Here is a 16551-nt window from a genome sequence, read left to right on the forward strand (position 1 = left end):
AGTTTAACGACAATCTAAATCATTAGTGGTACTTGATACAAGCTTAGGTTGAAAATACTGGTTTAGGATGATTCCTTTCAAACAGTTTAAGCACTCACTAACACTCTCAAAACTACTTTTCAGCTTTTAATTTTGAAACACTGTCTCAATGGTTACTCAGTTTGACTCCAATAAAGATGTTTAAAAAGTAAAAACAAAACAACGCAGTTTTTTTTAATATTTGGACATTTCTGTCACAAAAATAAATTTTTATTCTTTTCAGTATGAAAAAGCGGAAGGGAAGAAAATTCTGGTTGATTCTAACCTATTTTTCAATCTTTCTTTTCCTGGCTCAGCCAGCACCCAAGCTAGTTACCTGCTGCTACACAGGCATACCACCAGTCCCATGCCATTACTTTCCCAAGACCTGTACTGTCAGAACTCATGGCACCAAGACCACAGGCTTTTTTGAAGGATGCGTTACCTCTGAGTGTCTTAACAGTCCATCCACAGCACCAGACTCATCTGTGCCTCTTGACTGGAGATGAGATGAAGTTGTGGCCAGTGAGAAATTGCCACGTATGACCTTGCAACATGAAGCAGGCTCATTCTCCCCAGACACTCTGGATTTCTCCTGAAGCAAATGTTATAACTACATCTCTTCAGTATCCACTAAACCCCCAAGTAATTTTGCAGTCTGTGCCCCTTAACTGCTTTGTTGTGTCTCAATCAACTAGTAAGCTACTCCCTTGCTAACCTTTACCTTACAGTTTCTCTTCCACGTCTGGAGCACTATTTCACGGACACAGCAAAAATCACAGGATTAGGAGTAATACCACTTGGCAATCAGGAGAGGTCAAAGTGCCAGGCACCAGCTGTTCTGCCCGGGGCTGCACTATCACCCTAGCAGGAACCCACTGGGAGCTGCTACCATCTACTGCCCCAAGCAGCTCCAGTCCATGGGGTCAAACGCTCTCCCAGTGATCAAAGGCAAAGGCTCAACAGAAATGCTTGACTGAGCTAACTGCATCACACTTCTTATTTTCCTAGCAGTCGACACCTACCTACTCAAAGCAAAATATGCCCTGTCACAGGTAAAGGCTGGAAAATGTCCTCTTACTTGCTAATTACACACTATACTTTTAGTATTGTATGGCTTTCCTTCCTTGTGGACTAACACACATCACGTATTAAGAGTACATGCTCCACATCTTGAGTACAGCAGTTTATTCCGGTGCAAATGTTCTTTAACATGTCAGCTGGGAAACTGGATCCTCAAAGGCCTTTCTCCAGGAGTCCTCAAAACTAAGGATTAAGAATGTCATACACACGAAAATTTATTTTTTGTTTTGACAGTCCAATGTCTACTTCCTTGAAGTGGAAAGCTTAAAATTTTTGTAGCATCATTTGTGTACATCATCTAACAGTATTGTCCCTTTATCTGTGCCAGACTTCTGCATTTAACTCATTCTGCTGCTTTAGCAAAAACATAGTAAAAAAGCAAGCACCTAAATCCTCAAAATTTGCTACTGCCAGCTGTGACAAGTGAACAGTCACCAGGATGAAAGGAGAAAAAAACAAAGAAAAATTTTTTGTCAACACCTGTCATTGACTTTCTTCTAATAAAACTTCCTGAACCAAAGCTGATCTGGAAGGCATCTTTTTACTCCTGACTTTCAAATGTAAGAAATTTTTTTTTAAGGAAGCTTTTTTAATAGGCTAGTCCAAATACATGTGGCTTTAATTCTGACAAAAACTGTGGCCTGAAGCAGTATATCCAACAACTCAAGTATCTACTGTCCAGCATTCCTTATTTTAGAGTCTGATCCGGAGAGAGACACAGAACAGCGGAAAGCAACATGCAGTAGCAACCAAGCAATCAGAAAGGCATGAATCGTAGGCTGGAAATTAAGGAGTTGCTAATTACCTCCTTCTCACTCAGGGCAGCTGCAAACCCACAGACCTCCAAATCAAGCATTTCTCATTCACCTCTGAAATAGCTCTTTACTAAAACTCTTATTTTGACCACATCTTTTTACCTCCATGCAAACTTCTGTATTTGTTAAAGCTAGACCTAAGGCAGAAATAAGGAGACTTACACCCATCCCCCTTGTGCACTTGCCAAAAAAAACAAATGCAAACCAAGAAGCCCACCCCAAATGGAAGATCCTGTGATGCTCATGCGCAGGAACTCAGTTAACAGACTGTTAATACTTTCTTTTTTTCTTTTTTTTTTTTTAAGTAGGTTAGCAAGCTCCCAAGAGGGCTCATTAACCTAGAATTAAAAACTGAATAAAACAATGTTTTGGGAAGAGACTTTCTCCTTTAAGCCACAAGATCCTGAAATCTCCCTTTCTTCAGCTCTGGGGAAAATTTTGAATTCTCTATCTCCATTAACTTCTGTTCATACTGCTGCTTTAAGGGGCTTTGCTTCTAGGGGCTTCACATCAAATTTCAGTAGCTTTAGCTGATTTCCCTAGGGCATGCTGGCAGACAATGAAATGGAGATGCTGCAAGTTCTCAGGTTTTGCTGCTATAGGAAAAGGAAATCCCCATGATTTCACCATATAGTAATATAAACCAAGGTAATGAAAGTTCATCTGGCAAGAAAATAATAAATTCTAGTCTTTCTAATGTACCTTTGCTAAGTCTTCATAAAGTCTACACTACAGCACTCCTTCAGTATACAGAGCAAACACAGATTGCTGTATACACACAGCAGCAAACCAAAACAGTTTAAAAGATGCACACAAACCAGTGTCTCTTTAGGGAAGTTTCCTGAGGCATTTCAGTATGACAACAGAAGCATGTTTCCATCCATGCAGTGAACCTTATGAACTTTACTTTCAGAAAACAAGTTCATTTTTGGAAATGAGTAATTATTAGAAAAATCCTGAAGCACCTGAATGACAAAAAAAAATAGTCAAACCAGTTTTTCCTATTTCCTATCTGAGTCTCAAGAACTATTTATCTTTCAATTGTATTTTAATTATTGCCATAGCAGCCAGTTACTCCATCTGCCTCCAGAGAAAAATAGGCAGGTGGAGATTTTTTTTTTCCTCACCAAACTACATCTCTCTGCCTACTGATGAAAACCTCAGAAATCACCTTAAATGCAGCATTTGAAACGGCTGTCTTCTGACTACCTCTCAATAAAGACACCATGTTTCAGCACACAGTGAAAATTTTGCATCAAAACCATAGTAGCCCCAGTTGAAAATCAAAAAGTTCTGTATTTGTGCAGGGAAAATTCCAGCTTTCAGCAGTTTACCTCTCTTTTCACAAGGTGGGGGAGGGAAAAAATGCCCTACGCAGGTAGGAATTGGGGGATGTAGGTAAGCACGAACCATCAGCACCAACCGTCAGAGGCAGCAGTAATTCTCCCATCCTGTTTCTATATTGTTTTTGTCATTCTCATGGAGATGAGGCACAGGAGACCTAACATGATGGGTTCAGATAAGATGGCTCCCAATGGGGCAGAAAGAGGGGGAAAAGGCACACAAAGAAGTGTTGCAGTGCAGGACAGACCCATCATAACCATTCCCTTTCTTGCCCCCAGGCTCACCCCTTCTGCCAGCTCCCAACAAGGCCTGTGCTTTATCAGATCTATTTGCTCTCAAACCCAAACTAAGGGCAAAGACGGGAGACAAATGAGAAAAGCATTTCTGGCTAACTTCAGCCATCAAAGCACAGTGGTGTTACATGTGTTTATTTTAAGTCTTGTGATCTTTCTGGCTGGCATGGCGCTGAAAGCTGTACCCACATTAACACATACCAAAGGAAGGAAGTGTTTCACTAGTAGATGTCCAAGCATTTTAATCTGGACGCTCAGAGGAAACAAAATGTGTATTTAAAATATAATCTGCGATGCTATTTACCCAACCCTTCAAAACAGAGCAGGCCCGATCCTAACAGAAACAGCAGAGTGGAGGCTACAGTTCTTCAGAGCTTTATTATTTATCTGATTGCAAGAAATAAGGTAGGATATTTATTGTTTCACAGCAAGACATCAATAAGCCTTTGGCTTTAAATCTTCTTTACCTCCCTCCCCACCTCGGTACACATTAACACTTCAAGAATACTTACGTTTGCAAATTTTGGAACAGAAAATTGTCCTCTTGTGTAAAGAAATTAATTACAAAATATACAATAAAGCAGAGCTAATAAACAGATTTTTTTGTGTAAAAGCAACGGAAAGCAAATGCAGCTTAGAGATAGAATAAGGAGAAAAAGATGCAAGAGGGTGTTTCAGTCTTGCAGGCGCTGGGCACTATTTTCTGGTTTTGCTAATGAATTAATATTAACTTTGAGAAAATCCTAAGTCACAACTAATGAAAATTTATGTAATTTGCAGCAGAAAAATTTTTTAGTAGTCTGCCCAATTACACTTCAGTATTTCCTAAAGCAAAAACCAAAACCAGCTTCAATACTCATTTTCATTTGAGTTTTGCTTACCTTTGCTCCTGCGGATGCTCTTCCACATCCTCCTCTGAATCAGCCTGACAAACAGAGAAAACACTATGTAAGAATCTCAGAATTGCGACAGGGTGCACTGGACATATGTACCATTTTTAACTCCTCTGAAGATGGACTCTCACGCGACTTGCTTGCAAAACAAACTCAAAAATCTAAAACTCCTACAGTGATTCCGTCATGATTCGAGTAAGATGGATGCTGGCCATCTCATTTGAGGTTTCAGCTCATTTTGCCAAGATAAAAGGTAACTTGACATGGCTATTCTATATTTTTTTTTTCCAAATGTTGATTGCACAGACTTATTTTCCATTTATACAAATATGTCTATACAAAATTCTGCTCACACATACAATTTCAATCTAAACCCATCAATGGTCCTCAAACTACAGGAAAATTGTTTCCTCCACCTTCAAGTTATCTGCCCCTGTCAGTAAATTTCATTAGCCAGTACCTAAGTAAATAGGAAGCAGAATGCCTTCAAATTCAGATCAGGTGGTAATGCCAAAAGCAACGGCAAGGTGCCACGTTCCAACAGACACAATGAGATCCCAAACGCAGGTCTTATCAGTGCTCAGGAGCACTTACAGAAATCGGAGGGAGTAGAAGCTTTAAACACAACAGCTTAGCTCAGCAGCTGGACTAAGGTAATTTTTGAGACGCGCAGTTAACAAACTGTGCCAGCTTGCAGTTCACAACTAACCACTTTGATCTGTCTACAGAAATGAACTCAAGCATTGGTTCAATGAGCTCTCTGCAGGAAATCCATTTAAAACAAGCAGGTAGCTGCTCTGAACCGGCCAAGATCTCCAGGAAACCTTTAGGTACAACTCAAAATGGAGCGTGTTACAGCCACCCAAGCCATGCTGATGGAACCAGGGACAACTTTAAGGAGATTAACATTTTTCAGGAAGAGGTCACAGTTATCCTGCCAGGAACAGCTGGTAAGCTTTCCCACCTACTGCTTCTGCAGGTGATGGCTCCACAAGACACAAGCTACAGACCTTAGCAATGAAAAGGTAGGAAAAAAACCACTCAAAATTAAAAAGGAGTGCACCTTCCACCACCCCCCTCCTACACATTTCCCATGTACATGCATCACAGAACAGGCCCCAAATCACCACCTTTGACTCTAGCTCATATTTTCACAACATACTGAGAAAAAAAAATCATCACCTGCACAAACACTGAACATCCTTCTACAGGCTTCAGATGCTTAAGCCCTACTCATCTACTGAACAGGATGATTTCTGAAGACCTGAGTCTCATGAAGGGGGAAAACATTACAACCACACTAAGGCAGCAGATATGGTTAATACTATTATTACTAATTAACATTATTACACCTAAAATAATGACGTTACGGTTAATATTGTTATAGATCTTGCCAAAATACACCAGATGCATCTAAACTTCAATCTTTTGCCACAAGCAGCTCATCCAACAGAAGCAGCACAGCATTCATCATCACACAACCAAATCTGCAACAAGACTGACAGGGAAGCACAAGTCAATTTGAGGACTTGATCTTTCTGTACACTTGCCCTTAAAGGGAGGTGGAGACACCACGATAATTGCCCAGAATCTGCAACACATCACGTGGCTCGTGAGCACAGACCTACCTATCTAGAGGTCCTAGCACCTGGCCCTCATGAAAAGACCTGGCCATCTCCTTTAACGACTGAGCTAAGCCTTGCTGTCAGACTCTATCAGTACAGCACTATACAAACCCAGCATCTGTTTTCTAGCTTCTCCAAGCTCCTTTCGTATTTCCAGGACCTCAGTACCATACCAAGACGACTCATCCACCTCTTCCACAAAGAACTTCTCTGCCACAAGAAGCTGGCAAGGTGTCTTCATTTTAAATGGCTTTACTTCTCCTTTAAATGGCTTAACATCTGCCAGGCACCAGAACCCTAGGACTGTGTCATTACACAGTACTCACCCTTAATACTAGTTATCAACCACTTCTCTTCACTGTTTCTCAAGCAATGATGAAGAAAGCCTTCCCAATCTACAGTGCAGCCACAGCATACAATCTCAATTATGAAAAAAAATAAATTCAAAAATCACCCTCAACTCTGAACATACACACAGAGCCCCATGTCCAGGTTTCTCCTGTCTTCTCTCCTTTGTATGCCACAGGCTAGATGTACACTTACACTAAGGATTTAAAAAAAATAAGAAAAAATAAAAAAGGAGGAAGTTTTCTCAAACTACCATATTGCCAGACAATACTACAGGGGGATGGGAAGAAGGGAACAGCTCCTGAAGCCAAAATGCAGGTCCCAACAGCCTATCCATGACAGGAAAAAACCCCTCTTCCTCCAAACCTCATCCTGAATATGGGCAGGTGCTTATCTTGTGCTAGAAAGCTCCTGAACGCACCCCTCATGTCACACAAGTCATGAGAGCCTGGGCTGACAGCTTCTGCATAATCTGCATAGCCAACAAGCCCCAAGTCCTATCAGCACCATCCAGAAGCTCAGCTGGCAGGCTGGAGGAGCCTTTTAACAGTGCAAAGAGGAACACAATTCCCACCCCAAGCCTGTCTCAGGCTTTCACACAAATTGTGCGCCTTCAGACAAATGCTGCTTTGAAGTAGGTGACTCCTTGCATTCAACTTGTACATAGCTGAAGGGATGCGCCTGTTAATGACACACTGCAGTGCTGCGTATCTCCGATACATATGTAAGATCGAGGTCTTCATCAGCTTTTGAAACCGGCAGAACAATTAACCTTATTAACCCCTGAGCTGCACTGAAGAACAGGAACTGAAAATGTGTCACTACTACATAGGAAAAGAAGGAAAAAAAAAAAAAAAAAAAAAGAGCTTTCAGAACCAAGCGGAACCTTTTAAGTGAAAATTCAGGCAGCAGCTCTGTATCTGCCCAGTGTCTGTAGCAGACTATGATAAAGTAAATATTGTGGTATCTTTCTCCAAAATTCAAGCACCTGAAACACTGTCACAGCAAACTGAAATAAGCAGTCACTGTAACCTCCTAAGTATCTGCAAGCGAACTGAAACATACACAAGGTGTTCCTCCAATGAAGTAGCTCGCTCACCTCCCACATGCAACATGCAGGAACAGTAGAAAACCCATCACATCAGACAGACATGGCACTGACACCAAAAAAAGATTGGTATATGTTGCCCTTGATGACTTACTGCCATTTTTAACTGTGATTAACAAGACCTACAACTTAACCTTCACTACTTCATTTTAAAGTAGTTCCTTCCTCAAAACTGAAGGGACCGAAAGGAAAGCACTGAATGACCTGCTTTGCACGTGCCCAACCCACTTGCCCCTGCCTTCAGATGCTCATGGTAATCACCAAAGCAGTTCCCAACAGACAGAAACATGAACTATGACCCTCTGATACCTCTTCTTTTGAATGATGTCCACCGTGAACAGCAAATGGCATTTAGGCTTGTCTTTTCATATACTCGTGGCTGTGGAGACAGCAGGCCTGATATCCTTACTGTGCTTTTCCTTGAACCTTTTCCTCTCCTCTTCAGCAAAAAAATATTTAACTAACCACCATTCAGCTTTGCACTGAAGTGCTCCAACATGGCTATTCATATTTGCAGCTTTTTCAGCCTGTAATGGTGAAGGGCTTGGGTGTCAAGCTTCTACACAAAGGAGCTTTTCTCCCAAGCATTTTAGTTAAGTAAGTATTAACAAGTTACAAACAAACAAGCAAAACCACAAAATTAGGAGGAGTCTGAATAAAAACCACAACTGCTGTAATCAAGCCTCTCGCACTGGAGATTTTCCATGTCAAAATCTCACTGGTTTTCCATGCATCTCCTAACCATCAGGACAGGCAATACTTTACATTTCTCCACAATGAGGAAAAAAGATGGGAAAAAAAATAAAAACAAAAATCCAGCCACTCACCCCAGGGACGTTTTCTATAAAAAAGGAGGTCAAGGAAGAGGAGAACAAGGCAGGAGCTCTGCGGCTACCCCACACTTCACACCACCTCCAACAAGAAAGAGGAACTGGGCACAAGGGAATACGGATGCCACATCCGACTGGGAAACCCAGCTTGTCTCAAAGCAAAAAGGGAACCCAGGAAGAAACATTAAAATGCTGAAGGAAGCTGCAGACCCAGTGGAAGCCTGTCAGCATGCTAGATATAGCCAGCTCCTCCTCAGCTCCGGCGCACAAGCCCACGCACACCCTCACCGACTGCAGTGCTCTGGGCACCCTTCAGGCTCAGCTGCGGAGCAAGAGCAGAAGGTGAGCCATCCCCAAATGGCTCTGCAGGCTTCAGAGGAAACCGAAATCAAAAGATCACAGGCATGGGGGGGAGAAGCAAAAGGACAAATACACGTAAGAGGGAAGCTGGGAGGGGGGCACACAAGAAGCACAAACAATGAAAGGGAAGCAAGAGGAAACAGAAGGTAGAACGACCAACTCGGGTGGAGGCATGGGGGGGCCCTGGGCAGTTGCATTCCCACATGCAAATTCATGCAGTTCATGTAGACAAAGCGATGCTGTGAGAGGCATAGAAAGCAACTACAAATATTAAAATGCTTTGTTTCCCCTTCCTCGCCTCTTTAACACGATGTCTTTATTCACTACATGCTCTTGGAACAAAAGCATGCACAGGCAACCTGATGGCTGAATGGGGTACCAACCCATCCAACTTTCATCCTCAAATTCTGCAGGCAGCAAGGAGTGCTCAAAACTGCTCTGTCACAGGCAGCTGATGATGCATGGAAAATAAGATAATAGTGCAAAGCCACAACAGAAAGGGAAAAATATCCATCAGACAGCATTGGTAACCCGCCAGAAACAGGCAAAAGAGCTGGGCAGTCAGGACAACCTAATCCATATCCCTGCTCGGAACCTGGACAGGCAGGCAGCAGGGAGGTGCTTTGGTAGAAGCACATGCACAGTTCCTTCCCTGGATTTTTCACTTCTGCATGCAAAGTTCTCACTCTCCTGCTGCACTCCCACCCGCCCTCATCCAAGAGGGAGCAGGAAGAACCAGATCGAGGAATGAGGACACTTCCCTTTCCCAAAGACTTCCCCGAGACCTATCTTTAAACAAGTGAACGAAACAACCCTTGGATATTCCCTATCAAACAATGTTCATTATTTACTCAAAATCAAGGAAGTTCTTCCTCTCACTAGACCCTCACCATCACATCACCATTGCTGTGGTACACGAACACTGGGCAACAACCCTCCATGAGGGTTTAAGTGATAATATCTTCTTGCAAGCAAGAGAACATGGACAAACACCTTGTAGCTGTAAGTCAGACCTTTTTTTTAGTGGAGCGTGGAGACCAACAAGCAGTAAACCTCTTGCAAGTTCAAGCATCCCTCTAACAAATAAAGGACAGCCAGATGTTAACAGATGAAGCTGTCTTCCAAATCTCCAGAGCTGATGCCAGCATCTCCACTGACACCCCTCACCAACCCAGAACAGTCACCCAGTAGGGCAACGATGCTGAGCTGCCTTGAGGACCTTACAGATGCTTCAGAAGATCATGGCAGGGTGGGTAACTCTCAAGTCCTCGGGTGTTCAGAGCAGAGCCATGACCAGCCATCACAGAGCAGTGCCAGAAGGGTCCCTTGCCACATCTGCAGTGACACAAGAAGGCCTCCTTTCCTCCTCCCGACAACTGGAAAAGGTGGCTTCAAATTTAGCCCCAAGCCTGAGAGATGCTGGGTAAAGCCCAAGCCCACAAGGGAATAGGTATTTGGGTGTTGGGCTCGGGACTGGAACCAAGCTTCAGTCTTAAAACCTGTTTGAAGAACCCAGGCTCTTCTGCTTCAGCTTGAGCAGTCATCAACGCATCGGATGTTGCAGCGGTCCCCAAGCTAGGAGGTGAAAGCCGTGCAAAAACAGCCAATGCCCCACTAGTGCTCAGAGACTGGTTCATCTGTCTTTTAGCATCCGCCTTTCGCTTCAGGGAGCCTATCACGATTTTCACTGCTCACTCTGTCGCAACTGAAACCAGACAACCTGTTTTCTTTCCTGCATGCCTAACGCAGCATCTACAGAAACGACAGAGGAGCAGCAGTCTCAGCTTCACCTTACACTGCTGCAAGGACTCAGCGGGACCTTACACTCAACCACGCCAAGTTCATGGGCCATTTGCACCTGGTCTTCCTTCAGCCACACAATAGCTTATTTCTATGAGGATGCTCAAGAACAAAGTGTTTTCCAAGAGGACCTAATCTCCTCAGGAAGTAAACATCACGTCATCATCACTGAATTGCAGCTTCCCTAGGAGAAGCAACTATAAACGACTGCATTACATGGTTCTACATCTAATGCATCTTAATGTCTTCAAGGTAAAGCATGAGCAAGAAAAAGGCAGAGTTCCTTAAGCATCCCTGGGCACAGGGACTCTGCACCTTCCCTTAGCTACCACCACAACTGCACCAGGCAAATTCTGTAGAGCATTATACACTTTTAAAAATAATTTGTATATACAATAGATAATACTTTCATAGTGCCATGACACAAAACACTGGGCCCTGGTAAGCAACATCAGTTTTAGCTAGCTGGGGAAAGAACACTTCTGCTATTTTTCCCTATGTTAATGGGTATCAACAGCTGAGCACTAAACAGAAAATGATATAATGGCTTCAGAGAAATAAATTACCCTCTTTTCCCTCTCACATAAGATGATGTCCCTAAGGACTGCTGCTTCCCATTTACAAGCCTGGTGCCTTGAAGTCTAGGAAGGCCCAGCTCAACATATGGCAGAGTCCGTCAGTGCAAGTTAAATGACTGCCTCAAATGCCATGAACTCCAGAGCACTGCTGCCAGCACCCCTCCTTGCTCACCAGCCTGCCTGTGCATTGTGCCATACCGGCCCCTTTTACCAACCCAGAATTTAACAGATCTTGTTAGCACTCAACAAAAGCGGCTAAACAAAACAAAAATGCGCTAGGACGAGAGGAACAACATCATAAATGATGTGTCATTTGAGGGGAAAAAATGGCTTCACTTGAGCAGGTCCGAGATATAAATGCGTGCATATTCATTACAGGCACATCCAATATTTACCATGCACAAATACATGCATTCAAAAAAAAAAAAAAAAAAAGTAAAGAAAAAGGTTGAGAAAAAAAAAGCAGGAAAAAAATAAAACCGAAAACTCCCACTGCTGGTGTCAGCCCCGGCAGCGGCCCGGCGCTGGGAGGGGGAAGCGGCGGGGACGGGGCTGCGGCGTGACAGCGGGCTCGGCCGCCCCCGCCGGCCCCACCGCGGCCCGCGTCGCCCCCCGCCGCGGCCCCGCACCCGCCCCCCGAGTCCAAACACCCCCCCTCTGGCCCCTCAAATGACCCCCGGCACACCCGGCCCCAACCCCCGCCGCCCCCCCCCGGCGCCCCCTCACCTGGGCGGGCAGCAGGAGCTCGCCCTCCTCGGCCTGCCACAGCTCCACCACGCCGGGGATGGGCTCGATGGCTGCGGGGGCAGAGAGAGAGAGAAACCGCAGATAGGCCGGCCGCGCTCGCAGGGGCCGGGGGCGGGAGGTCGGGGCCCGCAGGCGGCGGCCCGGGGCTCCCCGCGCCGGGGCAGGCCCGCAGCGACGCGCGGCCCGGCTGACACTGGGAGGCGGCGGGCACGGTGGGGCGCAGCGCCGGCAGGAAGGCAGCGAGGGGGGGTGGGGGGTAGGAGCCACGTCGCGGCTCCCTTTGTGTCCCCAGGCTGCCACCGCGGCAGCCGCCCCAGGGACAGCGGCGGGGGCGACGGCCCCGCTCGCACGCCCGGAGCGGGCAGCGGCAGCATCCCCCGCTCCCTCCCCCGACCCGCCCCGCCCCGCCGGCGCCCTCACCTTGTCCCTGCGCTTCCCCGGGACGAAAGCAGGGCAGGAGGACGTGGAAGACGCCCAGCAGGAGGTTCATGGCCGCGGCCGCGCGGCAGTAGCCGCTCTGCTGCGGGTAGCGCAGCCCCGCCATGCCGTGCCGCGCCGTGCTGCGGCTGGGCTGGGGCGGCGGGCGGCGGCGGCGGGGCGGTGCCGCGGGAGACGCTGGCACCGCCCACCGCCATGCCGCGCGCCTGCGCACCGCCGCACCTCGCCTGCCGCCACGCCCCCGCCCGCCGCCGCCGGCAGCGCCGAGCACATGGCGCGCCGCCAGGCGGGCGGTGCCACCCCCCCCCCCCACACACACACACCCCGCCACGCCCCGCGCCTTCCCGCACCGCCCTCCTCGGTGCGCCCGCGGGGGGGCCCAGCCCAACCCGCCCCCCAAAGCGAGAAGGAAACGGAGTAGGTGGGGGAGGTGTTGGGGAAAAATGATGCAAAATCGGGTTCATTACGACGTTTGTGCCGTTGGCGCGGGGGTTGCGGAGGGAGCGGGAGCTCCCCTCTCTCCCTGGCGCCCGTGGGGGCTGTCAGCGGGCCGGAGCTCGGGGGTCCGCTGATAATTTAGAAAAAAGCGTGAAAAGAGCGAAAGAAGAAAACCAGGATGTAGCGCGAAGCGGGGGGGAGAGCACAGAGGGGAAAAGTATGGGGAAGGGGGAAGATGGGTTAAAAACCCCCAACAAAATAGCCCCAATTTGGTGGCCTTGGCACAGATGGTCTTGGGGAAGATGCTGCCAAGGCGAACGGTGAGTGTACGGTTTGGAAAATAAAGGGGCCGTGGGGTTGGTTTGGGTTTATATTATGTGGTTTGTAAGGGTTGGTTTGCCTTCGTGTTCCCCGACAGCTCCGTGTGCTGGGGGTGCTAGCCCTGCTCCAGCCCCTGTCGGTGCGAAGTGGTGCTGGAGGGGTCCTTCTGGGAATGAGGTGTTTGCAACACAGAAGCGTGGAACAGATCCTGGCAGTCGCCGGTCAGGCGGTTTTAACATGGGTCTCACATGCCCCTCTAACTGCATTTTAAAGCGCTTGCACGTTTTGCTCAAAAAATAAACCCTCAAATGCTTAAATTACAGGAAAAAACAATTGTTAAACTAGTTCTGCAAACCTCGAGGAAAAAAAGAAAGCAAATACTCCACTAACGAGGTTTTCACAACCCTGAAATTGCATCTGGTTCTCTCCTTACTGATCGCACACAGTAACTCACATGACAATGGAAACATGGTGCTTGCTCACCAAAGGCTCATAAATAAAGCCAAACAAACGACAAAACCCATTTTCAGCCCCAGACTGAGACAACACATGGGGCCCTTTGAGCCCTTGGTCCCCATCAGCAGCGGGACAGCTACACGATGACCCCTCCTCTTAGCAGTTGTGAAAGCTTCTCCCATCCCGAGGCTGTCCAGGTTGGACTGGGGGTGAGGGTGGGTGTGTGAGCTGGGAGTGTGTCTCTGTTTGCGGACCCCCTCGCTAAAGGAGAAGAGTTGGCATTCACCAGTACTGCACAACAGCCGATGTATAGCGATGGATGCAGTCTTGTCTCCTGCACACACCCTCCTCTCGCATTCTTCTCTTCCCCGCCCCCCCCCCCCCCCCTTTTTCCTGCTCTCTGCCTGTTGGATGTGTCTTTTGTTTTCCACCCTGTCCCTCTGCGTCTTTAACCGTGTCGCACATGCTCCCGCATGTGCAGGCGGAGGAATGACTGCCCTGATCATAGCGGTGTACTCCGTGGCACCCCTCCACCTGTACCCCAGAGCACCCTGGGGCTTGCAGAGAAACAGCAGCTTTTAAAATGGGAATGGTTGGATGTTTCTTTGCCGGCAAACATGCAGCCACGGTTGGACAGGGGCTCGAATAGCTGCTTTAGAGAGAAAGAGGGTTATGATGGCATAAACTTACTATAATGACCCCACCCAGAGGCTACATGGCACCATGAGCGTACTGTGCATTCAGCAGTATTCCCACCGCTTTTGCAACTGGTCTCAGTTGGAAGACCAGTTAGAACCGTGGACTGACATTACTTTAAATTATTAGCCTTTTCTTGCCGAGTTTTTAAAAACCAATGTCAGCACAAGCTGATGGTTTTGCCTGTCTCAATCTAAAAGTCAACTGCATTTTCAACATCTGCAGAAAGGGGTCTGGCTGGCAGGAGGTAGGGGTTTAGAGGAAAACTCTCCTAGACAGTCCTGAGACTGGTTTAGCTAAACAGGTTTTAAAACGTTAGGTGAGAGAGGTGGCCCGAGCCACAATCCAGGCTGGGACTGGGCTCACCTGGGGAGACGCTTCCCCCATGATAAAGCAAGGGGCATGTTTGCAGCTTTGGAAGGTGCCCCCCCGCAGGAGGCTTTCTGCCGCCCTGGTAGAGCCACCCCAATGTGACAGCACAGCTGAACACCTAGCTTTCTGGAGGCTTTTTCAGATGCAACGGGCAGGACTGGGAGGAAATCAGGGCCACGATGCCGATGTTGTGATCGGATGGGGAGATACGTGTTGCGTAACAGACATCAGATGGGAGCAAGCAACCTAATTACGTTCCCGCTCTTATGCCTCTGTGCATCCCTTCACCAGCAAGATATGCCTGGGATTGTTTTTCGTGCATGGGATGAAATGAAATGTACCTGCTGCTAAATACATGGAGATGCTCCTGAGCCAGCCCCAGGAAAGCCTGCAGAGCTGACACCCACCCCTGAGGAAGACAGGGCAGGGACAATGCTGGGTAGGCAGAGCAGAAGGGAAGCGGAGGGGGAAGCTTAGCCTCCCAGGTAAGGCTCCAAGTGACTTCTGCAGTCATAAACGGATATTTGGGGTCCTCCAGGCTGAAACATCTCCCTTATTGGCATCGGTTGTGCAGGAGGGGACCCAAGACCCCTGTGTCCTGCAGCACCCACTGCCCCACTGGTTTCCTTCACCCCACTTTCTCTCAGCCACGCTTGGCAGGTGCCAGCCCCATGCTCCCCCAGGGAGGGTTCGCCTTCCTCTGCAGGGCTGTGCTGCTCCTCCTTGCCTGCAGCCCTGCCTGCAGCAAGGCGGCATGTGACGTGCAAACCCGCTCGCAGCTCACATCGCGTTTAGGCAGCCTGGGCATCCCTCACACCGCTTCCCTCACCGTCTGGTTATGCGTACATCCACGCCACTGCCACCAGCTTTCCAACTGCATCCAACCTACATTCACCACCTTCTCGCTGCAGCAGCTCGATTTTATTTAGAGCAGGCTTGCTCCTCTAGCCTCACTGTGGACCTGTCGGTGAGAAGGAGCTGAGTGCGCAGGATGCAGTGTGGGGAAACAAAGGCTGCTGGCATGTCCCTGCTGGCCCTCTTTGACCGGCCGCCACAGTACTCTTCCCTCCTTCAGAAATCAGTGACTAGTCCAGAGCCAACAGATTGAGCCCGCTTAACCTGGAAAAACAAACAACAGCTAAAACATTTGGATGAGGAACTTGTCGGGTGATGCACTGGGAGGGGATGGTCCTGCCACATGAACCCAGCGTGGACCAGCCCATGCAGGTCCCCTAGCTACCTGCAAATGTGTCAGTGCTCTTCCAAAGCTTGCAGTCCTATTGATGATGCTGCTTTCCAGCTAGGGAAGATTGTTTTGAGGCTATACACCTACTTACTATTCATGTGAAACAAATCCCTGCGCTGGCATGCTTCAAGATCTTTGACTTGTTTTTCAGTAGTAGGGTGTGCTGCTGAAATATTTATTTTTACTGTTTCCCTTGCCCTTGAACTACAAGGAAAAGGAGCTGAGTTTTACTTACAGCAGTCTGGAGATGCTGCTGTAAACATCTGCAAATCGTAAAGCACACAGCAATTAATCCAGCCCTAAACGCCATTACAAATCCCCATTACTTTCCGCCTGGGAAAGGCTACGTGTCTTTCAAAAAAGACATGATGCTTTACAGAAACGTTAGCCAAAATTAATTTCTGGGGAAACTGAGCCCAGCAGAAGCCTTTCTAGTCAAATATGCAATCATTGCATTTGCAGCCACATATTGCACTGTATGTGGTTAAAGCTCAACATACATATACTGGTCATCTATTTAGGGGTTTCCATTAGGTACGGTTTGAGAGACAGTATGCACCGAAGATGATGTATCTTTGAAAAAAAGCCATAGGGAAGTGGTCAGCCCGCTCTGGAGTATTATCTTCACCTTGCCATCCCCAGCCAGGAAGTTGGCAGTGATAAGCCCCGTTGGCGTGGGCTGAAATATGCCTGTCCTGGGGCCTGTGGCAGTCTCTGGTGGAGCCCAGGGCCTCTCCTCACC

General features: G+C 47.5%; 1 protein-coding gene across 2 annotated transcripts in view; it reads right to left on the reverse strand.

Annotated features, from left to right (window-relative positions):
- TMEM131L (transmembrane 131 like) overlaps window positions 1–12386 on the reverse strand; it is an 83634-nt gene extending 71248 nt beyond the window's left edge. For both annotated transcript variants that reach the window (XM_086464712.1, XM_086464711.1), the window contains exons 1-3: window positions 12263–12386; window positions 11822–11892; window positions 4435–4478 (exon numbers count right to left, since the gene is read on the reverse strand). In XM_086464712.1, coding sequence (XP_086320838.1) covers window positions 4435–4478; window positions 11822–11892; window positions 12263–12386 — 239 coding nt within the window. The remainder of the gene's footprint in view (window positions 1–4434; window positions 4479–11821; window positions 11893–12262) is intronic.
- Between the last annotated feature and the right edge of the window lie 4165 nt (window positions 12387–16551).

The sequence above is a fragment of the Leptosomus discolor genome, chromosome 4 (genome assembly GCF_034619465.1).
Source record: "Leptosomus discolor isolate bLepDis1 chromosome 4, bLepDis1.hap2, whole genome shotgun sequence".
NCBI classification, from domain to species: domain Eukaryota; kingdom Metazoa; phylum Chordata; class Aves; order Leptosomiformes; family Leptosomidae; genus Leptosomus; species Leptosomus discolor.